The sequence below is a fragment of the Podarcis gaigeae genome (genome assembly GCF_964106915.1).
Source record: "Podarcis gaigeae genome assembly, chromosome: 1".
In the NCBI taxonomy this organism is placed as follows: domain Eukaryota; kingdom Metazoa; phylum Chordata; class Lepidosauria; order Squamata; family Lacertidae; genus Podarcis; species Podarcis gaigeae.
Window position 1 is genome coordinate 44,548,089 of NC_139678.1, and position 27,240 is coordinate 44,575,328.

Below are 27,240 nucleotides of genomic sequence, written 5' to 3' on the forward strand. Positions count from 1 at the left end.
GGACTATGCTCCCTGGGATCCTATGGGCTCCTGCTGCTTCACCCCAAAGTGTGCATTTAGACGGGAAAAGGTGGAGGATGTTCCTAGGCCTTGGTAGAACAACTTTTCCTGCTGACTACAAGTCCCAGAAATCCCAATAGGATTTGCATGTTATTTTGAAGGAGAATTTCCAGTGTACAGTGGGAAAAGATACTCCACCGGGGCCTGGCTTGCAACTGCATGCAAGTAGTCCAAACTTCTGTACTCAGAAATATGCAGAACACCCCAGGAAAAATTCTGTAAGCTTATTGAAACTCTGCTTTCTTCTGTTTTGTCAGCTTTTTGCATGAGTAGGAGGAGCCCTCATGTCCACATTGAAATTTTGCCTAAATATTTTCCTCATTTTTACCTAAACACTGCTTGACATCTTATCTTCTCCTGCTCCAGGTTTACACTGTCATATATCCTGCTCAACTGTCCTGATTTAAGCAGGACATCCCAGAATTACAAAAACCATCCTGGCTACTGATTAAATCAGGCAAAGGCAAACTCCGGCCCTCCAGATGTTTGGGACTACAATTCCCACCATCCCTGGCCACTGGTCCTGTTAGCTAGGGATGATGGGAATTGTTGTCCCAAAACATCTGCAGGGCCGGAGTTTGCCTATGCCTGGATTAGATCCTGGGATGTCACATTTTGGGGGGCCATGTTCTTGCACAAGTCACTTGACTTGTTCAGGAGCATGGCCCCGAAAGACACATATCCCAGTTTTCCTCTGGGACATGTTGGAGGGTATGCAATTGTAGGACCGCATGAACCTCCAATGATTCATTTTGTCACAAATTGCTGCACATTTAAGAAGAGTGGAAAATCAGCCTCTAGGATGCCCAGTGGCTTTGTGTTCTGCTTTACAGAGGGCAGTCCTCTGTTTGAAGTCCCAGTTCAAAGATAAAAAAAACCATAAGAAGCAAGAGCAAGGATCTTGGAGCTGCCTATCAGTAGTTAACATCTGAACAGCAGAATAAGAAGCACACTGGTCAGCTTGTCACAGTTATCCCCAGTATGAGGAAATCTGTATACATTTCTGTATACATTATAGTAATTATTTCTAAATTTACACCTAGATATGCACATTGGCACATACTAATTTTATGCAAATCTGTGTATTCTTTTGCCCTCATTTTTAATGTGTAACTATATCCATAACATTACCCTCTCCCCCATTCTATATTTCGGTGTCTATCTCTCAGGAGCATTTATATCTCTGGCCAAACCAGAGGTTTTGGAAAAAAATATGTTGGTATTAAAACAACCCTTTCCCTTTGCTTTACAGATGTAGGTTTGTATGTGTGCAACAGATTGACCTGTGCTGATCATTCTGCCATAGAATTGTGTGTGCGTTCAGTAGACAGAACATGCATTCTTAAAATACACTGCTTTTTCCCATTTTTTTATTAAATATATCCAGAAGTGGGCCTTTGTAGCTTGCTGTGCCCCTGCTGAAATATGAAACAGTCATCATAAGAGAGATGAAATAAATTCCACTGAAGCCTTCAGATTAATCAGTAATTGTAGCCAACCATTACTTGTTCTTCCGCCTTCCCCACAAGCTCCCCAGTCAATCTATACTGTCTCCATCAATGCCGCCTTTTCCGTTCTACAGCAGAACGCAAAGCCTGCAGAATCAGGTGCTCGTTATTCAAGATGTTGTATTCACTCAGGTTTACTAGCTTGTCAAAATCTTCATCGCTGTATGTGAGGAAGTAAGTATTGTATGGTGTCTTCCAGGTGGAAACATCAACATCTCCTGCCGCCATCTCTGCTTCACCATTGCGTTTCTCGCCTAGGATAAAGAAATGGTGAGTTATTAATGGTTAGATATTTGGCTTATTTCAGAAGCATAAAAAGGTACCCCTGCCCGTACGGGCCAGTCGTGTCCAACTCTAGGGTTGTGCGCCCATCTCACTTAAGAGGCCGGGGGCCAGCGCTGTCTGGAGACACTTCCGGGTCACGTGGCCAGCGTGACGAAGCTGCTCTGGCGAGCCAGCACCAGCGCAGCACACGGAAACGCTGTTTACCTTCCCGCTATAAAGTGGTACCTATTTATCTACTTGCACTTAAGGGTCCTTTCGAACTGCTAGGTGGGCAGGAGCTGGGACCGAAAGACGGGAGCTCACCCCGACGCGGGGATTCGAACTGCCGACCATGCGATCGGCAAGCCCTAGGCACTGAGGTTTTACCCACAGCGCCACCCGCGTACCTTTTTTCAGAAGCATACATGTGTATTAATCCAATGAGAATGTTCTTAGAATGGTTCATTTACAATTTTGTTTTCATTGTTGTTGTTTTTTAAAAATAAAACTAGCACAATTTTAATGCCCTATTTTGATTTGATTTAACAGGCTTGGATATCTCTTTATACTTAAGAGGGCCTCAAAGTAGTTGAGTGTATATAATATAATGAAGTTAATAAAGCATATTAAATAATGCACAATATCATTGTAATTATAAGAACATACACTCAAGGCTGGATTAGTATTTGTTGGCACAACCTTATTCTGACCATGCTAAAGCATGAACAGAAGAAACAAAAGACTTAGTCATGCTTAAAGAGCTCTTATTTTAATCAATGAGACTTACATTAGTGACTAACTTAAGTATCACTGATTTCAGTGGGTCTACTCTTAAGCATGACTAAGTCTGGACTCTGGATCCATTTCAGTGCTTTAGAGCTTGTTGTAGTCAGTCAAGATTCAAAGCTTGAAACTTCAGGGTTGTCACCACAGAGATTTAGTATTTTATTTTAAATCTTTTATTTTTAAGATTCATATGCTGCCTTTCAATCAAATGATTTGCACAATGGCTTACAACAGATTGTAACAATTCAGTTCAGAGGAATTAATTGATTTCTCGGTAGTGGGAAAGCAGCAAAAATCTCCCCACCTCCAGGAATTGTATTGCCTGAGAGCACTGGATATAACTGTCACTTAGGGTGGAGTTTATTAGGTATTGTCCATAGCTTACCAGGTGCTTTGTAATAACGGAAGGTATCATTCACTAATGGGAAGAAAACCAGGATTGGACAACCAAGGACATCTGATTGATCAAAGTAGTAGCATTCCTTTAGATGCTTCTTGTCTTCTTCCGTAAGGACAACATGTGGAAATGGGATTCCTTGCTGGATATAGTACTTGCAAGCTTGCTCTAGGGGCTTCATTCACATGAAAGTTAAAACAAGAGAAGGCAAGAAATGTATGTTAAAAAGCAATCATATGCCACTAAAAAAATCTATGTGGAAAACAGAGATACCCAGGAAGCACAAGGTAGGAATTAATGAACAGTTCCTTGAATGGGGGAAGTAGAAAGCAGAGTCCCTGCTTTTTAACTTGTTCATAAACCATCTAGAGTTAGGAGTGAGCAGTGAGGCAGCCAGCTTTGCTGATGATACTAAGGTGTTCAGGTTCATTAAAAGTAAAAAGCAGGCAACAAAATCTGACTAAATGACTTCGTAAAAGGTATCAGGGATTGGTTGCAGGCGTGAGTGGTTTGGCAGTGAGCTGATTTCAGCTTGGGTGATGGTTAGGCATTGAGTAAGTTGCATGGAAGTGAGGTTGTAGCCCCTGCCTGCCCCTCCTTGGTAAAGAGTATCCAAAAGGATCCAGGAGGAATGGTTTCTGTCCAATGTCTAGGTGGGAACTAGGGCCATACCACTCCTCCAACAGAGACCCCGGGTAGGGGGGACCCCTATTTGATGTAGGTCATAGGCACCCCTTCCAAGATGTGGTTTACACTTAAATGCACTTCCAGCAGAGATGTGCTGGAGTGGAATAGCAATGGCTTTACTCAAGGCCTATGCCAAACCATTCACTGCTGAAACCAATGAAGCTTTGGCGTTATTCAAACCCAAAACCCAATGTGCTGTTGTCCAGTGTGGTTATTCGTTTCCCCCAGCTAGGTCACAGGGCCTTGGCACATGGATCCTATACATGAATATTATCTAAGCTTGGGAATTAATGACTTAAAGAGGAGGAGCAGACTAAAATTTATGTGAGATGAATTCCCAGGAATTGCCTTGGTAGGATTTTACTTCCATCAACATAATGTATTTTCTTTCATTGCATTAGTCATTGTTTTCTATCTAGCTACCTACTGGAGAATAAAATTTGCATGTAATATATTTTTAAACAAATATGTGGTAATGTTTTAGACTTGGCACAACTCAAAGGAAAAAAAACTGCTGCAGGTTGGTAGATGTGTGATCAGCCATATCTTTTATGCTATTATAAACCTCGTAGCAGTTTTATTACATTCAAGTGGTATGTATTTTTGTTGTTGTTGTTAAATAGGTAAATAAATATATTATTGTCTTTTATAAGTTCTCACCTGAATGTACTCAAGGTGAGATTCAGATATTTTAGAGCAGGAGTTGCCAGGCTGGTACCCACCAGATGTTGGACTCCAACTTCCATCTGCTCCAACCAACATGGCCAGTGGTTAGGGGCGATGGGCACTGTATTCCAACAACATTGGGAGGAACCCCTGATTTATAGTTAGGTGAGGAATCTGTGGCCTTCTGGCTACAGACAGTTAATTAGAGAGGTGACCTTGGGCAATATGTTGCAATGTTTCCACATAAACCTGAAATATATCACTTAAACAAACAAACAACAACACAAAACCTATTACCAGTGTTTGTGAACCTGCACTGTAACTCAGATGCACAATGACATCAACTTTCCTCTCTGGCCTTAAAAGTGGTGGGCAACTTGTATTGATGAAAAATCCAGCGTCCACCAGTCCTATAGAGTCTGCATGTTCCGTTAGTTGATTTGGGCATCCATCTAACACCGTAGCTGGAAAGGAAATATATTTTTTGCCATCAGAAAAGAATATTCCTGCCTAATTTGGAACCCAATTAAATTAAAATACATAGGGCATTTTAACCTAAGACATTATGTTGGAGATACGTGCGAATGTGTATGTGAATCCGGTCTCGGGTGTTTGATTTTCGTTGTTGTGTATACTGTGTATATACGGACAATGACAATAAATTTATCTATCTATCTATCTATCTATCTATCATCTATCTATCTATCTATCTATCTATCTATCTATCTATCATCTATCTATCTATCTATCTGTCTATGGCTGCAGTCATATGCCACTTACTTAGGAGTAAATTGCACTGGATTAAGGAGAATTCAAATATCACTTAGAGCAGAGTGTGTGGTCTGCTTTCCATAATGGTGGAGAATTGTAGTCCAACCAGGTTTCCTGTCCTATGGGCTTTGGAACCTATCAGAATCATAGAACTCCACCAAACCTCAAAATATTTGTGGGTAAAGCTTCCTAACACAGATGACAGCCTGCTACCTTAGTCCTTTCTTACTAGGTATATGAATTTAGGATGCAAGCCTACACCAAGTTACCTGGGAATAAAATGAACTCAGTGGAACTTAGTTCTGAGTATTATTACTATTATTATTATTATTATTATTATTATTATTATTATTATTAATTTAGATCAACAAGATCGAGCCAAATGCTGATGGGGGTGCGGGTGGATTTCTCCTTTTCTGGAATACTGGGGTATGTTATGAAATTAAACCACACTGGGGTCAAACCATCTTTCTTGATCTGTCCAGGTGTCAACTGTAGTTTGTTTGTTAATCTCTCAAGAAGAGCTGTTTCTCAAACTGTTTCATACCAATTGTCTATTGTTGTGCCAGAAAAGAAATTCCAGTGTCTGGTTATGTTGCATCTTGCTGCTTGTAATAACTGGCTTATTAATTCTTTATTATGTAAATCCAGATGGGTGTCTTGAAATATATTTAATAAAGCTAATTCTGGTTTGACTTCCAATTTTTTATTGTTATTTTATTAATTTCTTGTAATATCAAATTCCAGAAAGGTTGGATTTTGTACATTGCCACCTTCTGAGTATTATTATTATTATTATTATTATTATTAATTCCATTTATAGGCATCATAATAAAACTGTGAAATAGAACACTGTGAATATAACCAATAAAACAAAACACTAAGTCATTGGGCAGTATAATCTAAAACATCTGGAGTCTGGAGAAATCTGGACTACAACTCCCATCAACCCCAGCCAGCATGGATGATGGTCAGGAAAAATGGAAATTGTAGTCCAAAACAGATGGAAGGCACCCAGTAGAGCTACCTAGTTTCATACTGTCAGCGTCAACTGTGTCTGGAAGTGTCTCTCCATGCTCAGGCAGAGGTCCTTGATTATGGAAAGCAAGTGTTCTAATACTGAACAGTGGCTTCAATAGAGAACTATATAAACCTGTTTACCTTTCCATCTATTGAAATTTTCATTCTCCAAGTAGTAGTTATGCATCTGAAAACCCTTCAGAAAATTGTGATATTGGGCAACAGAAAAGCGATCAGTCAAGACCCCTCGGAGCTTATTGGCAAGTTCTCCGGCTGGGACGTACATACGGCTCCTTATTTCATATGGCCTTGTAGGTAAATAAGGCTCTTCCTCTGCAACAAGATACAAAAGGTGACAAAATAAGCAGTCACTAACTATGCTCTGATTTGCTGCTAAGCCGAATCTTAGACAACTCAGTTACCGGACTGAGTAGCAAACCCGCTGCAAGAACACTGTAAAAGACAACATATGGCCCAATCCTAAGCATATTAACTTGGAAGTAAATCCCATTGAGTTTAATGAGATTTGCTTCCTAACAGAGAGCACTGTAACTTCATACATGTGTCCATATAGGTGCATAACAGTCTCCGACCTTCATCACTACTGACAGCATTGAACCATATTGCTTTGATATTGTTTTGGCTTCACATTTTCGGCTGAAGTGTCAAAATGGTTAGGCAGCTCAGATACCATGCCAGCAATTTACCTGGCGTGTAACCTCCCTTTAAGACTATACATTGTCAAGTTGTCTTCCGAGGTGGACCATGCTATGCACCTCTGAGACAAATCAAAAGCGAAAGGCATTTTATCCAAAGGTATGGGCACACGACCTTTAACAGGTGGCATGGTAGGATGTTACTCGCCTGACCTCCTACTTACTTGGAGGTAGAAGGGGAGGCAGTTGCAATGTTCGCACAGTGCAAACACGCTAGCAGCAGCACAGCACCATGCCAAACTCTCTGCACCCCTCTACCTCCCAGTAAGCAGCAACAACATGACTCACCAGAGATCAGTTGAGGTAGCAGCAACCCACTGTACCCAGCTGCTATTGCATACAGCTATGAGGCTAGTGGCTTCCTTGTTTTCCAGTCTTGCTATATCAAATACATCGTGGCTCATCAGAGACAGGCACCGTCAGTATGCCTTATGTTTTGGCATGTCGCTATTCCACCCATTTAAAGAAGGCTTGCTGCGATGCGCGCACACACACACACACACACACACACCGACTGTGCTTACAGTAAATTATTCAGAAGACCCACAGAGAATGAAAATTGTGCGTCCAAATCGACACCCAATGGTTGTTGTTTTTAAAGGAAAAATAACTCCCAACCTCCATCTCTTAAAGTAGCATATTGGGTCAACCAATTTAACAGCAGAGAAATGCATGAAGAGGAAAAGCTCACCAATATCTATTAACTTGTCTTGAGTCCATCTGTGCCAGAATTCCTCTGAATCATTAACTCTGTTCCAGATATACAACAAATTTAAAGAAAATATGCTACTCCACATACCTATGAGGGGGGGGGGAAGAGAGAGAGACGGGGAACAAGAAAAGTCAGTTCACACGAATAAATTTAAGTAAGACCTCAAGGCAAACCAGTTGAGAATGACTCTTATTTTCAGCTTGCTTGGTTCTTTTCAGTCAACCATGAATGCATGAATATGAGCATATTTAACTCAAAACATAGCCTAAACTTCTGTTTTTAATGCCCGGGAAGATATACATCAGGCAGATTAACATCTATAAACTGAGCAAATGAATTAAGCTGGGGATACAGCACAGTCACAACACTCTCAATGGATGAAATTGTCAGGAGCTCGTCCTACACTCAAGTAGGACCCTGGGAGAGACACATGCCCAACTGGCATGTTCTTTACCTCCTGGACGATCGTGCGGGCGCTTCAAAAGCTTTCTTCAGCCCGAACATCACAGCAACCGATGCCAACAGACATCAGCACACTTAGGGATCCACAGAGTCTTCACAGCTTGCGTGACAGACCTCAGCAACTCAGCATTTTGGCTAATCTACTTTATTTACATATAAACACACATGGAACACTGCAACATGGCTCCCTCTCTCTCTAGCATCAGACAGCAAAGAGAAAAGGAACAAGGGACAATAGTCCCACTTCACGGAACACAGTAACACAAACATCCTGTTTCCGTCACTTCCCACTCTGAGGAGTCAAAACATATACCATCATGTGATAGACAACAATCCCATGACTGCAGTCATGGAGGTGAAATTCTAACAGAAATATCAGTCTGCACTTGCTTTTGGTTTGCAATCCCGAATGCTGAGTCTGATAAGATATACAAAGAGAAGCATAATTTGAGACTGCTCTTTATATGAAGCCGTGCAGAAATTAAGATGAGCTCACTGTTGGGCATGGGGGTGCTAGGAAACAGTAGACAGCGGGTTGACTCTGAATGCTCTTCAAGGCAGGAAAGAAGCTCCAGAGTTTATAAAGAATGACCATGAGTTATCTCTGTCAAGGTAGAAAGGAGGGTGCATTGTGGTTGGTCCTTCTCTTTCCGCCAGAAAGTAAAGAAAGCAGAAAGTAAAGAAGAAAGCAAAAAGTAAAGCAGAAAGAGCAGTTGTGTTTTCCTTGGATTGTCATTTCTTCCAATTTGGCAGTAGACAGCAGGTTTTCCTGGGGAAAGTGGCAGGACAAAAGGAAAAAGGAAAATGCTCAGACATGGACCTGTGCCTATACAGTGTGGCATAAAAGGAAATGGGGGGTGAGCCCCATTGCTGGATGTTTTGCTGGGCAAGCAGATCCAAGTTGCATGATGATATTATTATCTCAGGATGCAGCATGACAAAAGCAGTCATTTAAACATGCCCCAGGAAGATGTAGCCCTAAAGCTTAATATGCTCTTTTAAGATGGACCAGATTCTTGGCTGATTAGAGCGTGTCCAGACGAGGTGCGGGCCCTCCTGGGGGATATCATCAATTTGTCCCTTGGCATGGGGACATTCCCAGAGGAACTGAAGGAGGCAGTGGTGTGCCCGCTCTTAAAGAAAACATCATTAGATCCTTTAGATCTATCCAATTACCGCCCGGTTTCGAATCTTCCATTCCTGGGTAAGGTGATTGAGAGAGTGGTTGCTGAACAGCTTGGTGGGTTTCTGGATGAAACATCGGCTCTGGATCCATTCCAGTCCAGCATCCGCGCTGGTCATGGGACCGAGACGGCTCTGGTTGCCCTAACAGATGATCTCCGCAGGCAGCTGGATCGAGGCGGGTCGGGGCTGCTGATTCTTCTAGACCTGTCAGCAGCCTTCGACATGGTCGATTACAAACTCCTGGACCACCGCCTTGCCGACGTGGGGATCCAGGGCACAGTCCTTCAATGGCTGCACTCATTTCTCTCTGATCGGGGACAGAGGGTGGCACTTGGGGGGGAATTGTCATTGCGCCACTCCTTGGTGTGTGGAGTGCTTCAGGGTGCGATACTCTCCCCGATGCTTTTCAACATCTTTATGCGCCCCCTCGCCCAGCTTGTCCGGAGTCTTGGGCTGGGTTGCCATCAGTATGCTGATGACACCCAACTCTATCTGTTGATGGATGGACATCCTGACTCGGCCCCAGACACACTGACCAGATGTTTGGAAGCTGTGGCTGGATGGTTACGTGGGAGCCAGTTGAAGCTAAATCCTTCGAAGACAGAGGTCCTGTGGCTGGGACGGGACGATATGGGATTGGGTGGGCAACTCCCATCTCTTGCGGGGGCGCAATTAGTGCCAGCACCATCCGTTAAGAGTTTGGGTGTAATCTTCGACACCTCCCTTTCCATGGAGGCGCAGATTGCAGCTATAACAAAGGTGGCATTTTTCCATCTCCACAAGCTAAGCAGTTGGCTCCTTACCTCTCTCGCCCTGACCTAACCACTGTGATCCACGCGACGGTCACCTCCAGACTGGATTATTGTAACTCGCTCTACGTGGGGCTGCCCTTGAGACTGACCCAGAAACTCCAGCGTGTGCAGAATGCTGCAGCGAGACTCCTTACGGGGTCTTCGGTGCGAGATCACATTCACCCGGTGCTATACCAGCTGCACTGGCTCCCGGTGGAGTACAGGATCAGGTTTAAGGTGCTGGTTTTAACCTTTAAAGCCCTATATGGCCTAGGACCCTCGTACCTACGGGACCGCCTCTCCTGGTATGTCCCACAGAGAAACTTACGGTCATCAAATAAAAACATCTTGAAGGTCCCAGGCCACAGAGAGGTTAGGCTGGCCTCAACTAGAGCCAGGGCTTTTTCGGCTGCGGCTCCGATCTGGTGGAACACTCTGTCACAAGAGACTAGGGCCCTGCGGGACTTGACCAGGCCTTTGGCCAGGGCACAGCCTGACTCCCTCCCACGGCAATCTTCACGGAGCTCTGGCCCAATGGTTGCCAGTGGCTTGATTTTATAATGAATGATTTTAGAGTGTTGTGTTGTGTTGTATCTTTGTACTGTTTTATTGTTGTTAGCCGCCCTGAGCCCGGCTTCGGCTGGGAGGGCGGGATATAAATAAAATTTATTATTATTATTATTCAAACTTTTTCCTTGGCTACAGAAGGGGAACAGAGATGCCACAACAGTAACTACTCCTGCTAATGAGGTTATCACAATACTTTGACGTTCCCATAAGGCAGTTAAATACATTACCATGGAGATAGCATATTCGGCTTTCTGGAAGTTTCTTGATCATGCGACCCATGAAGAATTCACTTCCAAAGTTTTCTGAAGGCACAAATGCTCCGTATTTCAGGAACCCCACCTCATAGGGAGTGAACTCCATCCATTCTACAATCAGAGGAAATAAAATACTGTAAGAGCAGAGAAGGTGACTTTCAAACATAATGAAACTAAGGGCTTAGACACACTTAACTTTCCACCGCTTTTCCAAGGCACGGTCTGTACCTTAGAATGCTGTGTTCAAGCAACCACCCCTTTTTTTGCCTTGTAAAAACCTGCTCTTTAAAGCTCAAGTGGAGCAAATGGCAATCCACAGACAACTAGAATTGATGCTTGCTCCGAATGAGCTCGGACATGGAGCTTTCAAGTATGGACTTGTGCCTGGAAAGAGCGGTGCAAAAGGAAAGTGTGGATACGCTCTCAATGGGCCTCTGCAGCTCATGTAAGACCAGCTTCCCATTCTCTGTGCTGTCCCAAGTGCATGATCTGCCTGTATGTGCAGCAGGAGGAGAGAAACAGATCCCTGTTGAGCCCAGAGGGCATCACACAGGTGCTGCACCCACACTAGGTAAAAAAAACAACCTACCCCCTTGGTTTCTTTCTGATTCTTATTAACCAGGTATGATTTGTCAGAGAACTTCTTTTAAACCAAAAAATTCAATCAAATAGCTTCACACATAGAGACTAGTCTATGTGAGAATACGTGGGATGTGCGTGGCACTGTGGTCTAAACCACTGAGCTTCTTGGGCTTGCTGACCAGAAGGTCGGCGGTTCGAATCCCCGCAACAGGGTGAGCTCCCGTTGCTCAGTCCCTGCTCCTGCCAACCTAGCAGTTCGAAAGCATGCCAGTGCAAGTAGATAAATAGGTACCACTGCGGTGGGAAGGTAAACGGTGTTTCTGTGCATTCTGGCACTCATCCCGGTCCTCCGTGCGCCAGTAGCGGTTTAGTCATGCTGGCCACATGACCTGGAAAACTGTCTGTGGACAAACGCTGGTTCCCTTGACCTGAAAGCGAGATGAGGGTCACAACCCCATAGTCGCCTTTGAGTGGAATTAACCATCCAGCTGTCCTTTACCTTTTACCGTATGTGAGAATAAGTGGCTAATCAAACAGTGGCTAGTACTCTGGCTAGTTTAAGAATGGAATTTTTTTTACTCCCCTAATTCTAAGTCTAAGGCTGCAGCCCTAGACATCAGGTGTGGGGAACATGATGTGTGCTCCAGTTGTCACTGAACTACAACTCCCATCATCCCTGGCCTTTGGCCATGCTTGGTGTTGGAGGTGAGCAACATTTGGAGAGCCAAAAGCTCCCTACATCTGCTATACATACTTAATGCATTGAACCTGAAAGAACTTATACAGAATTACATCGTAAAGGTGCTCTCCTATATACACATATTTGCATGTAAGCCCCATTGTACGCAATGGGACTTCTGAGTATACAACTGCATTGCAAGGGCCATTGGATTTGTGGACCTAACTGTGTAATAGTTTGGTTCTTGGGTTTATTTTCTGCTAATTTCCCCAAGATGTTTACTCGCTGCAGTATAAATGTAATGAAATGGCACAGAATCTTATAAACTCATAAAGCAGTCGAAAACACTCGCTGCAATCAGCTGCCCACAGTATCACACAAAACAAACAGAAGGTTTGACCCACCTATTTCCATCTCAGACCAAATGAGCCTTTTTACAAGTATAAAAGGGAGCTTTGTTCCTCTCACAGATATACCACATGCAAGTGTATATATTTGCACGTGTATAGGAAACTTGAATTCAGATTAAATGTTAAAAATAAAATGCTAAGCTGTTAGAAGAACTGACCTCCGATTTTGATGCCAATGTTTGAGTATTTTAAATATTTGCTCTGAAAAGATAGTGGAATATTGACTAAGAGGCGACCATGACCCTATCATAGGCTAGGGTACCAGATATAATGCTAAATTTCTAGGCTATGGCTTTGTAAATGGGTCAAGTTTCAGCCTAAAACCAGTATTTTATTTGTATAAGGATATGCAAAATATTTGATTTTTGTCATTCACATGTCATGGATTCCAAAGAGCTTCAAATGCAGAACAAGTTATTTGACTTCCTTACTCTTTCCCCTCACCTTTGAAATCTTGAGTGCTGTATTTGTCCTTAATATTGATGGTCACATAGATGGGCAATGGATTCTGTCCATCTGTCAAAGATTCCCTCTGGTCCGAAAGCCTGTGGCAATCTTTCTAATTGTGAAGGGAGGGGGAAAACGTTACTTACAAAGCCATGGAACAGACACATACAGTAACAACTAGCAAATCATCTTAGTGTTTAAACCAATGCCTAAAATAAACCTAAATCATAAAATATTAAAAGTTGAATGGGAATCCTGAGCTCATCTAGTCCAATTCCTGCTCTGGGTAGGAATCTTGTGACAACAGCATCCCTGGCAGATGGACAACTGAGATCTAGTTCTAGTCATGCTGTCTGGAGCAACAGATGAACAAACCCTGTCCCGTCTTCGACAGGACAGGACAGGATATTTGTGAACAATTATCCTATATCCACATAACCTTCTCCAGGCTAAGTATACCCAGCTTTTTCAAACTGTTCCTCACAGTATTTGGATTCCAGATTCCTCATCATACTGGTTGCCCTCCTCTAAATGCACTGCAGTTTTCAAAGTCTTTCTTAAAATGTGCTGCCCAGTATTCCAGATGCTCTGACCAGTACAGAACAGAGTGGGATGATTGCTTCTTGACGGCTGGACACCGTGCCTCTGTTAATGAAGACCAACATCTTAATATCACCTGATTACCCCCCTGGCCATGGGTGGCTAAATCAGACACTTTATCCCAATGGAAGTGATGGTACAACAAGCCTTAGGCTGAAATTTGTTCAGAAATGAAACCTGGATATATGTCTGTGCTGCACCCCTCACTCTGACCTCAACACATTTATTGTAAATTCTGTTGAGATATTCCAGGAAATATATGGAGATCTGGGGCGTCAGTAGCAATCCTGAGTATATGCAAACATGTCACATTAATAAGGTTATTGGGACATAGATTTGAAACCCCCCCCCCCTTTAGCATTTACATTACTGACATTCCACCCTGGAATGATCATCCTATAGATATTTTAAGTGCCTACCACCCTAATAATTTAATCTTAATATTTATCGCATTAGAGTCTCCTGGGGCAATTTTCAACTACCATGTCCTGTCAGTAGAAGGATTTCCATTTGCATAACAGGAATCTCACCCCACAAAAATAATAATAATCCCCATGTGTGCCCTTCCCAGATCTACTCCAGGGGGTTGGGAGAACTCCTAGAATAGATTTTGAAATGTGGAAGAACTCCTTGCAATGAAGGAACATTTAGAAGAGTTTGGATATGATTTCCCGCTTTATCACTACCCTAAGGAAAGGTTACCCAAAGCGGCTAACAATCTCCTTTCCCTTCCTCTCCCCCACAACAAACACTCTGTGAGGTGAGTGGGGCTGAGAGACTTCAGAGAAGTGTGACTAGCCCAAGGTCACCCAGCAGCTGCATGTGGAGGAAAAGGGAATCGAACCTGGTTCACCAGCTTACGAGTCCACCGCTCTTAACCACTACACCACGCTGGCTTTAATTGATGTTACATTGGATTCCACCCCTGGTACCCCTGTACTATTTGCAGTTTCCTCCAGAATTCTCATAGCAATGTTGCCCTGCATTTTTTATAATGCAGGTATTGGCAATTGTTTAGAACTAAAAGAAAGATTTGTTACTGTACCCCATCATTTATCAAATACTCTATGACAAGCCCCCAGAGATCTATAAATGTTGTATTGTATCCTTCTTGTTTCCGTTGACTCAGCTGTTGATAATAATATTTAATGCGCTCCATGGTAAACATCTCCATCTTGCTCTTGGTCACTTGTTTCTTAGCCTCATTTATTTTTTCATCAAGATCTTTCTGGGACCAATAAGCATCTCTGTACAGGTGTGTCATGGCCCTGGGGAAAAACAAAACAAAAAGATGTACACTTTTAATGACCTAAGCTATTAATAATAGTCATACTGTTATTGATAATAATTATGAATAATAATATTTTTTGATATTATAAGGCATGGATAGGCAAACTAAGGCCCAGAGGCCGGATTCGGCCCAATCGTCTTCTAAATCCGGCCAGTGCACGGTCCGGGAATCAGTGTGTTTTTACATGAGTAGAATGTGTGCTTTTATTTAAAAAGCATCTCTGGGTTATTTGTGAGGCATAGGAATTTATTCATTTTTTCTTCTTCAAAATATAGTCCAGTCCCCCACAAGGTCTGAGGGACAGTGGACCAGCCCCCTGCTGAAAAAGTTTGCTGACCCCTGTTATAAGGCATTGATATGAAATTAAAAGCGGTGTGTTGTGGCCTAAACTTTCAAGGGCAATAAAGAAAAAGTAAGCATGCAACCACACATATATGAAACACTATATTCCACAGGTCAAAAATACTAAGTCCAGGGCTAAGAGATCCATACGTGCTGCACTTGGGTTCACACCACAGATTTGTATAAAGGCACTATGGTATTGGCAGGTGTGATCAGTATGTCATTTCTTCATTCATTAACAGTTCTAATTGATTTAAAAGACTCCACATGACAGTTCCACTTACCACGAAGTGCCAGACAAGCCAGACATGTACGTTACACAGTCTAGAAGATTTAATTTTTTTAGGCCCCTTATGCAGCCATATGTTGTTGTGAATGACCTTGTCCCACCTCCTGTTGTCATGACTGCCACCACTGGAACCTGTATGGCACACAGGCATAAGAAATCAATATACAGCTACCGCAAGATGAAACATTTAGGAGGACGGAAGTTAAAACACAGCGGCTTACAATACAGTTGTTGTATTAATGGCGTACCTTCTACACAGGTGAGAAGATGAACGGTTGCAATTTAAGGCTGCATATCTATGCATGTTTATGTGGAAGAAGGTTCCACAGATGCCATGTTTAATGAGTTTACTCTCAGGAAAATGTGCATAGGTTTATGGCCTTAGGAACTGTGGTGTTTAATTCACTATCACAAAGGGGTTTCAAAAGAGCTAAACCCTGGAAGAATAAAGTTGGCCTACTTGACAAAGATATCTGTAACTATTTTAGCTCAGTGGAGAAACGTGTTTAGGATTATAGCCTAAGCCATAATGACAGGTCTTGGCTAGTGTTAGTCCTGGCAAACTGCCAATTGTTAGGGCTTGCATAGCTCAAGCCCTGAGGATCAGCTGATAGCTGGGACTTGAAGAGCTCGATGCGTGTTACTTTGCAAACCTAGATAACCAGCTTGTGCTTTTTAAACCCTGATGACAGACTGATTGGCTGTGTGGGTACTAGGAGACTTAAATATCTACTTCCCCATCACTGGCTTAAGCTATTGTAGAATGTGGCCAATCTACTTTATTTAGTTAATGTGCTTTTATCTCCCTTCAAAAAAATTTAAAAACCCCACACATTTTTAGGGCAGTGATACATGGTACATACCATTCGGTAAGCCAAGAATTAGAATATTGCATTCACAGTTGGCAGTGGGTGGCATTACCCCGTTTGGAAATTCAAAGGTGGTGAAATGATGGCCAGAGATGCTTGATACAACATAGGCAGCTACTTGTGAGATATTCCAGTCATCTGCTGGAAACAATGAATGCACCAGTACACCAAAACACCAGCACTGGACAAAAATTGCGAAACACTTGCCGGCGAGTGCTCCAATTGCAGAACAGCCTTTACCAAAGGTGTCATGGGCTTTGAAGACACTCAATTCAGGACGCAAGGGAAAAACGTGCTAAGAGGAAGGCACGCTTGGCAAATCCACACCATGATCAACTCCCGCCTGGGAACCAATGTTCCCACTGTGGAAGGACGTGTAGATCCAGAATTGGCCTCCACAGTCACTTATGGACTCATTGTTAAAACTGTGTTTATGGAAGACAATGTTACTCGGCTACGAGTGATTGCCAAAGAAGAAGAAGAACATAAAATACAATGGTCTCGCAATTACAAAGGTGGAATGTGGCAAGATAATAAATTCCACAAGATAATGAATTCACCCTTAGCATTAATCAGCATCCCATTTCACATACCTCATGATCTTGCAAGTCATAATTTAGTTGAAGAACCTGCTTCAGAGCCTGAGCAACATGTCTCCTCCGTTTGTGTAAGAACTCTTCTTCCTGTGGGCATATGTCATATCCCAAGCGCACATCGAGGTCTGATGGGCAGGAACAATGACTAGGACATACACAGGCATTATATATAGAAATCTTATCCAAATATATGAGAAATCTTAGGATTTTATCAAGCAGAAATATAACAGAATAGATTACTGCTTGGGATCATTCAGCATCATTTTATGGGAAATAACCATAGACAATTCAGTTATTGTCCTGCCCCAACTGCACATTGTGTTATTTAATAGATTGGCCCCTGGTCTCCATACTTAAAACTGGTCTACTTTTCACATTGTTGAGAAACTGATTAAACCTTAGTATCTATTATCAGGCATTAATGCTGAATCCTAATCCTGTTTAGGTCAATTTCAGCAGAAGGTGGAGGGGGGAAGGAGCCCCCACACAGCTTTGTTGCCATTCCATAACATTTATTTTATCTTGCTCATATTCAAACTTCTATACAGCTAAGTATTTGATCACCTGCTTTTGTAAGTTGTTTGCTGTCCACGATATTAATAAAGTTGGGTTATTTGAGTTTATCTGGTATAGATAGACACATAGTGTGTTGAGGCTATTTCACACAATATCATACTGAATGCCCAGAAAGGTTTTTTAGAATACTGTTTTATTGTTTATATAACTTTTAAAATTTATAAGAATATTTTTATTTTCTGATGACTGCATATCAACAAATAAAACTTATGTTTTATTTTTGTTTTGTTTTGTATTTTATTCTGTGAACTGCCCTGAAATCTTTTGGGGTAGGAGGGTATATAAATTTAATAAATAAATAAACAAGGTAGCTTGCCGTTAAAACTACAGTTTCACAGTAAAACCACAGCTTCAGTCAAAGGTAATAGACACAAGTATGGCAGATACCATTCTAAACAAATCTTAAAATGAAAGCATTATTTACTTGGCAGGAAGTGGGGTGTTAGGATTGCTCTAAAACATTACCTTGTGTTGCATGTTATATTCCCTGGATTCCCTTTATAGGGCTAATAAAATGAATACAATTGTCAGGGAACTGCCATCGGAGAGTCAGGTGGTGGAAGGGCTCAAGGAGGCTAGGAGAGCTTCGGATGCGGAGGAAGGAACCAGTAGGGGGAGAGGGAGAGTTCCTGCAGAAACTCAATCGGAGGAATGGCTCCAAGATGTTTCCAGTGAGAACAGCAGGGAGGGCTCAGGACCTCCGCTGGGGACGCCCACTCCGTGGAGGAAACTGTCACGCAGAGAATCCAGAAGTAGAGTTTCCGTCAAGGAACTCTTATGTTGGCGTAAATTCCAGAAACGCCCACTGACGGATTCTGCCAGCGATTGAGGTAGCCATGCACCCATGGCTCCTCGGACTGGGAAAGTTTAGGAACTTATGGTAAAGCTTGGAGGGCTTAAACGCTTACGCACGAGCAGCCCCCTTTTTCCATTACAGCAATCCGTCAGTCCCTGACACTGCTTGTGCGAAGGAGAGGCATCATGAGCAACCCAACCAGAGCCGGAGGAGCAGGAGGAGCTGGAGGGGGACCAACTCTGGAGGAGAGAAACAGAGCTTTGGAGCACCAGCTGGCACTGCTAACAGCGTGGCTCGAGGAAAGGAGGGTGCAGGATGCACAGGGGAAAACCACTCCCATCGGAAGGAAGGTACCTGGGTTGGTACAGAAATTTGGGGGTGATCCAAGGAACTACCAAGCCTTTAAGACAGAGGTGCAGTATGCACTAAACCTGCAACACGATGACTTTGCCGATGAGGAATCGAGAGTGGCTTTTGTGATTGGACACCTCGAGGGAGGGGCTAGAGATTGGGTGAGACCCCTGATGGCAAACAATAATAGCGCCTTAAAGGACTTGAGGAAATTCTTTGGTGCGATGGAATTGATGTTTTCCAGCCAGATTGAACAGGGCGTGGTGCGCAGACAGTTAATGGCGTGCAAACAGGGAAATCAATCAGTCAGAGAGTATTGGACACAGTTTCCCATGCTTATACATAAATTGGGGTGGGATCTGTCTTCGGACCCAATACAAATGCTGTTTGAAGAAGGCCTAGCCCCAGCGGTGAAAGATGAACTTTCCCGCGCGCCCCGTCCGGAGTCCATGGATCAGCTGACCAAGGCAGCGCTTGCGATTGGTGCGTGCCAGGAGGCGAGAGCGCTGGAGAAGCGGGAAGGGAGAGGAGAGCGTTGGAATGATTTCCGCATTCCTGAGATGCCGACGCAACCTTCCCCGCCAGTGGAACCGATGGAGATTGGAGGAGCAAGCGCGCGCGGAACTTCAAATGTTAACGAAGGGCGGAAGAAGGAATGGAAGAGCGCCAAGAAATGTTTCCTTTGCCAACAGCTAGGACATTTTGCCAGGGTCTGCCCGCAAAGGAAGGGATGGCAAGGAATGGTGGGGGCTGTTGGGAGTGAGGAGGAGGGGGTTAAGGAGCAAGTAAAAGCCAACGCCTGGCTGCCAACGACAGGGCACAGCAGTCAGGCCAAGGATCAGTGAACGTGCCCAAGCCTGAACCCCCAAGAGCTGCTCTCGTCGTGGAGGTGCTGCTAGAGCTACCCAATGGACATCCACTCACTATAAAAGCCCTCTTAGACTCAGGCAGCTCCTGCAATTTCATGAGTAAGGAGTTTGCGTCAGAACACCAAATACAAACGCTGCCCTTAATTCCTTCCTTGCAGGTGACAACGATTGACGGGAGGGAACTGCTGGGAGGGGAAGTGAACCAACAGACGGTCCCCATGACAATGAGAGTGGCAAGGCACACGGAAGTCATTGCATTTCATGTAGCCACACTAGCGGGACCTCCCATCATCTTGGGAATGAGCTGGCTGGCGCTACATGACCCACTAGTGGGATGGCACCAGCGGACAGTCTGTTTTGGGTCAGCGCATTGCCTAGAGCACTGCAAGGGAAGAGAAATGCAGGGGCAGGCTAGGGCCAGTCTTGCAGGGATGGCGGTGGGGGAAAAGGGAGAAATACCCCGACAATACGCCGATCTGAGTGACGTCTTCAGTGAGAAGGAAGCAGATAGACTGCCCCCGCATAGACCCTTTGACTGTCAAATTAACCTACTCCCGGGAGCCCAGCTACCAGAGGGCAAGCTGTACGCCATGTCAGACAGGGAGATGCAGGAGTTAAGGGAGTTCATAGACAAGAACCTGAAACGAGGTTTCATCAGGAGGTCAAGAGCGGTGGGGGGCAGCCCAGTGTTTGTTGTGGACAAAAAAGACACTAATAAACCCAGGCTGGTCGTGGACTTCCGGGCCGTCAATGCAGTGTCAGAACCGGTGGCCTTTCCCATGCCCAGGATTGACGACATTTTGACCAGGGTGAGGAAGGGAAAGATTTTTACCAAGCTGGACCTGAGGGGGGCGTATAACCTGATACGGGTAAGGAAGGGGGATGAATGGAAAACTACCATGTTCACCCCCTTGGGGGCCTTTGAGTATCTCGTTCCAATCATTCATGAATCACGTGCTGGGACCTTTGCTCTATAAGAACTGTGTAGCCTTCTTAGACGATGTGTTAGTCTACTCAGAGGACGAAGAGCAGCATGTCCGAAATGTCCGAGAGGTCCTAAGCCGACTGCAAGCAAACCAGCTGTGGGTCAAGCTGGAGAAGTGCCAGTTCCATACTAGAGAGGTGGAATTCCTGGGGTACCGTTTGTCAGACAAGGGATTGGCCATGGATCCTAGCAAGGTCCAAGCGGTACTGGAATGGAAGACACCCAGAACCAGGAAGGACGTGCAGAGATTCCTGGGGTTTGGAAACTTCTATCGGAAGTTCATCAAAAACTTTGCCCACTTAACGGCTCCCATCACCATTGTCTCAGTAGTAAGAAGAAATTTGCATGGACGGAAGAGGCGCAGCAAGCGTTTGGAAAGCTAAAGAAAGCATTCGCTTCGGAAGAACAGCTCTTGCACGTGGATCTACAGAAACCGATGAGGGTGGAAACAGATGCATCAGATCGAGTGGTAGGGGCGGTTCTGCTCCAGCCGGGGAAGGATGCGTCGGACTGGAGACCGTGTGCCTTCTTCTCGCGGAAGTTGAATAAATCCGAAAGGAACTACACAGTGTACGACAGGGAACTGCTCGCCATTTATGAAGCGTTTCGACGATGGCGGCACCTGCTAATAGGAGCGCAGCACAAGGTCCAGGTGTGCATGGACCACAAGAACCTGGAATATTGGCGAACGGCCAGAGTACTGAACCAGAGACAAGTGCGATGGGCGCAGGAATTTTCCAAATTTCATTTTGAGATTCGCTACGTACCGGGACCAGAGAACGTGAGGGCGGACGCTCTCTCTCGAAAACCAGAGTATATGGAGGGGGAGGGAGCGCCCGAAGAGAGACATGTCATCCCCGAGGACCACTGGGTGTGTGGGGCAGCATTGGTAGGGCAACGAGAACTAGTAGAAGGGACAGAGAACGATGAATACGCCCAAGAGAAGCTCAGAGGGCTCAGGAGAGCCGGGGAGATCACCGGGGGGTTTGAAGAAAAGAACGGGGCGTTGTACTACAAGGGGGCCTTGTACATACCAGAAGGGGAATTGAGGAGTAGGGTACTCAAACAACTGTACGACAGCCCCACCGCGGGGCACTTTGGGCAACACAAAACAATGTGTTTAGTTACCAGGCAATTCTGGTGGCCCAAGGTGAGGGAAGATGTACGAGAGTATGTAAGGGGGTGCAACCGCTGCCAGCGAGCAAAGGGGAAAAGGGCGGCACCAGCGGGGTTGCTGGAACCATTACCCACACCTGAACGGTCATGGGAGGCAGTTTCCATAGATTTCATGACGGATTTACCAAGATCCCAGGGGAAAACTGCGGTAATGGTAGTGGTAGACCTGTTAACCAAGATGTGCCACTTTATAGCTTGCTCACATGCGGTAACGGAGGAAGAAACCGCCAGGTTGTTTGCAAAACACGTTTTTAGGTTGCATGGCGCCCCCTTGAGGGTGGTCTCAGATCGAGGGAAACAATTTACGTCCAGGTTCTGGAGGAAGCTCATGAGCTTACTGCACGTGGAGGACAATTTCTCAACCGCCAGAAACCCAGAAACAAATGGGCAGGCGGAAAGGGCCAACAGTATTCTGCAACAATATCTGAGGTGTTATGTAAATGACAGGGAGAATGATTGGGTAGAGAAATTAGCCCTGGCCGAATTCACGTACAATAATGCGGAAAATGTGTCCACGGGCATGAGTCCATTTTTGGCTAATTATGGGTGTCACCCCAGGGCCTTTCCAGAAGAAGGAGGGGAAAGATGGAGCGTACCGGTCGCGGAACATTTTGTGGAAGAAATGGAAGCAATACACCAACAGCTCAAAATGAATTTGGAGAGGGCCAAGGCAGAATACAAGAAGCAGGCAGATAGGAGCAGAAGGGAAGGAGAGACCATAAGGGTGGGGGACCGGGTGTGGTTGTCAACACAAGGGTTACCGTTCAAGGGGGGTTGCAAAAAATTGCGGCCAAAACGACTGGGACCCTTCGAGGTTATACAGCAGGTCAATACGGTGGCCTTTAAACTCAGGCCTCCAGGCAACATGAAACTGCATTCAGTATTCCATAGGTCATTACTATCACCATACAGGGAGGGGCGAGAATTTGGGGAACGAGAAAGTGAGGTTTCTGCGGCATCGCAAGTAGAAGAGAGGGAGCGGAGCAGTCATGTAGCAGAAATTCTCGACTCTCGGTGGAAGGGGAGACAGGTGGAGTATCTAGTGGCATGGGAAGGGGAACCTGAGTCCGAAAATACCTGGTTACCGGCAGAAACGGTCAAAGATGAGGTCTTAGTAGGAACGTTTCATCGCCGGTTCCCGAGGAAGCCCCAGCCCTTGGCTAGGTTCTGGGAGGAACACTTCGGCACCACTGATGAGGAAGAGGAGTTTGAGGGGTTCCCAGAATCAGGACAGGAAGAGGAAGAAGAATCAGATGGGGAAGAGTATGGGGGAAGAAGGGATAGTAGTAGGTGGAGGGCGGTTTTCGAGTCATCCGAAGATGAGGAGGATTCTTTCAGGGGGTTCCCAGCCTCACCACCCAGAGAAGAGGGGGAAATGGGGGGTGAGGGGGGGTCCTGGAGGGGAGGTGGATGTCAGGGAACTGCCATCGGAGAGTCAGGTGGTGGAAGGGCTCAAGGAGGCTAGGAGAGCTTCGGATGCGGAGGAAGGAACCAGTAGGGGGAGAGGGAGAGTTCCTGCAGAAACTCAATCGGAGGAATGGCTCCAAGATGTTTCCAGTGAGAACAGCGGGGAGGGCTCAGGACCTCCGCTGGGGATGCCCACTCCGCGGAGGAAACTGTCACGCAGAGAAACCAGAAGAAGAGTTTCCGTCAAGGAACTCTTATGTTGGCGTAAATTCCGGAAACGCCCACTGACGGATTCTGCCAGCGATTGAGGTAGCCACGCACCCATGGCTCCTCGGACTGGGAAAGTTTAGGAACTTATGGTAAAGCTTGTGTTGGTTTCTGCTTCCTTCACTGAGCAGCGAAGTGCTTGTCACAAGACAATGTTTACATTCCGCAGTCAAGTGCTGTTGGGTTTTCTCACGGGAAGGGAGACTGGATGTGACGTACACTGGTTTCCTGTTTTTTTTTCACTGTTCTTTGCAGTTCAGTGTGATTCTCTCCGTGCTTTAGAGGAGAGAGGATGCCTTTCTCTGCTCCGGCAGAGGGAAAATGTTTTTCTGTAAATTACCAGCTTTGAAGTGTAAATAAAGTAATATAGAGCATGTTGGCACGTACTTTTCATCATTCCGCTGTGCACTGGACACTGCTTATCTCCAACATTTGGTTCCGGGCCCAGAAAAACGCAGTGTTTTGAGAATGGACTCCAGAAGTCGGGCTCCTGGCAAAGGAACAAAGGAGCAAAGAATTGGAGTGCCGGCAAAGGATCGGAATGCAGAGGGCCGGATCGGACGATATCTCTGCGCGTCAAGATGATTTGATGAGGTATGTGCTACAGCTCCGGGCAGCCTGCCAGCTTCTAATTAATGGCTTTATGGCTGGACTTTGAACTTTTATAGCCGGTTTTGCCGTGGCACAGGCAAAAGGCTAGAAGGATAAATTTTTCCTATGCTGGGGGAAATCGAAAGTAAAGCAGCTGCAGCAGTGTCGCAGTATGAATTTAAGACAGCAGAGAGAACTTTCACTTTTGAACTTGCCTTTGGAATGCGGTTTGAAGCAGCTGCAGATAAGCAAAGCAGTTAAGCAGAAAGGCACAGGTTCACAAAGCAGAGGCTGTTTTGAATTTGCTTTTGGATTGAAGCAGCTGTACACAGACGCAGCATGTATAAAGCAGCCTGATTTAAAGCAGCAGAGATGACGCAGAAGGCTAATGCCAGAGTCATGATGGCTAGCTGCAGAAGGCTGGATGAGGCAAGTGGGGAATTTGATGCCACTCAGCCAAATGCTCAACTCACAGTAGCCAGTGATACTGCCATGATTCAGAATGAAGCAGACCGCCGGGGTGCTAGCTGCATCAACAAGGGGGAGACTTCACAGACGTCATCCCAGAGTGCAGTGGAACCACCAGATGGCGCCAAAGCTTTGAAGGCAGTGAAATGCTACTCGTGTGGACGTCTAGGCCATATGAAGAGGGAATGCAGATATCCCAGGGCCAAGACAGAGCAGCGCAGCGAAAGCTCATCGCGTGGAAAAGGCCGAGGCAAAGGCAAAGGTCCGGTGTCCAGGACAACGCAGCACAAGGCAATGGCCTCACGCTTCACTCCAAAGGTTGCAGAGGTCCAGAAGACATCTAGATCTTTCTTCGTTGTTGATTCGGCTGCGACCCACCACATGTGCAACGATAAGCGACTGTTCGTGTCTTTTACACCGCAGGAAGGTGCGATTCACCAGGCGGATGACCACACAATCCCCAGTAAAGGCTACGGAACTGTTGTTCTTCACAGTTTGGACTTATCGATACAGGATGTGCTTTATGTGCCAGATGCCAAGCATAATCTGCTCAGCGTTGGACAGCTGAATGAGCGGAAAATTGACGTTTCCTTTAAGAACAAAAGGTGCATCATCACAAAGAAAAATGATTATGTATTGTATGCTGAATATATTGATCGTTTGTATGTTTTGTATTTTGATGATGTTGTGCAGGATGACACTTGTTGCATTGCAGGTTCTAACAAAAGTTTGCATGCAGAATGTATTCACGATTTTCATCGAAAATTTGGTCATTTGCATTTTGAGGCAGTATCTAAAATGCCTGCCTTGGTTGAAGGTATGACTATTAAACCCTGCAGGTACCACATGAAGTGCAAGGCATGCGCAGCAAACAAGGTGAAAATGGCTGCGAAAGGTAAGGTGTCTAGTAGGCAAGCTACAGAACCATACCAGGTTGTTCATGCTGATTTGGTTGGACCACTAGCGCCCTCTTTGGGTGGAAACAGGTACTTCATGGTTCTCATTGATGCATTTTCCAGGTATATTTATGTGTACAATCTCAAGCAGAAATCAGAGGCTTTTCCAAGGTTCAAGGAATTCTGTGCTTGGTTGGGAAATGTGCATGGAAAGAAGGTAAAGATTCTTTTCACTGATCGCGGGGGAGAATTCACTTCTCAGCAGTTTGAAGCTTTTCTGACTGAGAAAGGAATTCAACACGATTTGTCTAGTCCTCGCTCGCCATGGCAGAATGGACTTGCGGAACGAGCAAATCAGACATTGCTTCAAGGGTTAAAAACCTTGCTGCATGATGCCAATCTTCCAGAGAGTTATTGGGCCGAAGCTCTCTCATGTTTCACTTACAGTTATAATCGCAGGTTATCTTCAGCGATTGGTTGTACCCCCTATGAGAAGATGTTTGGCAAGAAGCCATACATCAAACATATGAAAATTTTTGGTTCTGACATGTGGGTTCACTCACCACAAAACTCCAAGTTAGACAAGCGTGGATTGCATGGTATCTTTCTAGGTTATCAGAAAGGGTCTTACAGAATAATGATGACTGACTCTAAGGCAATTAAGCTCACAAGAAGTGTTGAGTACAATGCCAAGTGGGGGGAGAATGTGGGAATTTTCCAATGTTATCCTGATGACAGTGATGAAACTGAGGATAGTCAAAAGCAACCGCAACAGCCCACACCCACTGATGAAGGTTCTGATTCTGAGTCTGAAACTGAATCGGGTGATTCAGAGGATTTCAAGAGTGCGAAAGCCTCTATGCGACCCTCTGAAAGCTCTGATCAAGAATTGGAGGAACCATTGTTCACAATAGGTCACTTTTCTCCTAAGAAGGAAGAGGAGAGTATTGAAGACTTAAGGCTAATTCGCAGGTCACAGAGAGCAACAAAAGGCAGACCTCCAAAGAGATTTGCTGATGAGTTTGCTAAGATAGCAGTAACAGCTGTTAAAAGCTCCAAGAAGGTGTTTGAACCTTCAAGTTTCCAAGAAATCCAGGATTTGGATTCAAAGGAAGCTGAGCCATGGTTAAATGCCATGAAGGCTGAGCTTGATTCCTTGGAAAGGAACAAAACATGGGACCTTGTTCCAGTAGTTCCAGGAATGAAACTGCTTGGAAGCAAATGGGTCTTCAAAGCGAAGACAGATCAAAATGGCAAGATAGTCAGACACAAAGCCAGATTGGTAGCCAGAGGTTTTGCACAGGTACCAGGTGAAGACTATCACGAGACCTACTCACCCACCGTGAGGTATGAGAGCATTAGGCTTATGCTCAAGCTAGCTGCAGAGGAGAATCTACACATTAGTCACCATGATGTGAATACAGCTTTTCTGTACGGATCTCTAGATGAATCACTTTATATGCTTCCACCTGATGGCGTACAGGTAAAACAGGGATTTGTTTGTGCTCTGAAGAAGTCCCTTTATGGTCTCAAACAAAGTGCACGGTGTTGGCACACAAAACTCACTGAAGTATTGTTTTCTCTAGGTTTTAAGCAAGGGAAAGCTGATCCATGCGTATTTGTCAAAGAGGAGGGGCAAAAGAAACTGTATTGTTTGTTTTATGTTGATGATCTTTTATTCTTTTGGAAGGATGTCACAATGTACAATAATGCCCTAGCTCAATTGAAAGAGCACTTTGACATGAAAGATCTTGGTGAGGTAAACAACTACCTATCTCTGGAAATAGAGAGAGATCAAGATGGTAACATTCTAGTACACCAGTCACGGAAAATTGCTGATGTGTTAAGCAAACTAAACCTGATGGATGCTAACCCTGTAGACACACCGATGACAACAGGTTATC

The 27,240-nt window shown here is 44.8% G+C and overlaps 1 protein-coding gene across 1 annotated transcript in view; it reads right to left on the bottom strand.

The window, feature by feature from the left end:
- Positions 1-1,413: 1,413 nt before the first annotated feature.
- LOC310848117 (cytosolic phospholipase A2 epsilon-like) overlaps positions 1,414-27,240 on the bottom strand; it is a 51,362-nt gene continuing 25,535 nt past the window's right edge. Inside the window, exons 12-21 of the mRNA XM_083746714.1 lie at positions 16,952-17,099; positions 15,485-15,621; positions 14,613-14,835; positions 12,965-13,079; positions 10,823-10,960; positions 7,567-7,674; positions 6,301-6,492; positions 4,666-4,832; positions 3,004-3,190; positions 1,414-1,822 (exon numbers count right to left, since the gene is read on the bottom strand). Coding sequence (XP_083602840.1) covers positions 1,617-1,822; positions 3,004-3,190; positions 4,666-4,832; positions 6,301-6,492; positions 7,567-7,674; positions 10,823-10,960; positions 12,965-13,079; positions 14,613-14,835; positions 15,485-15,621; positions 16,952-17,099 — 1,621 coding nt within the window. The 3' untranslated portion in view covers positions 1,414-1,616. The remainder of the gene's footprint in view (positions 1,823-3,003; positions 3,191-4,665; positions 4,833-6,300; positions 6,493-7,566; positions 7,675-10,822; positions 10,961-12,964; positions 13,080-14,612; positions 14,836-15,484; positions 15,622-16,951; positions 17,100-27,240) is intronic.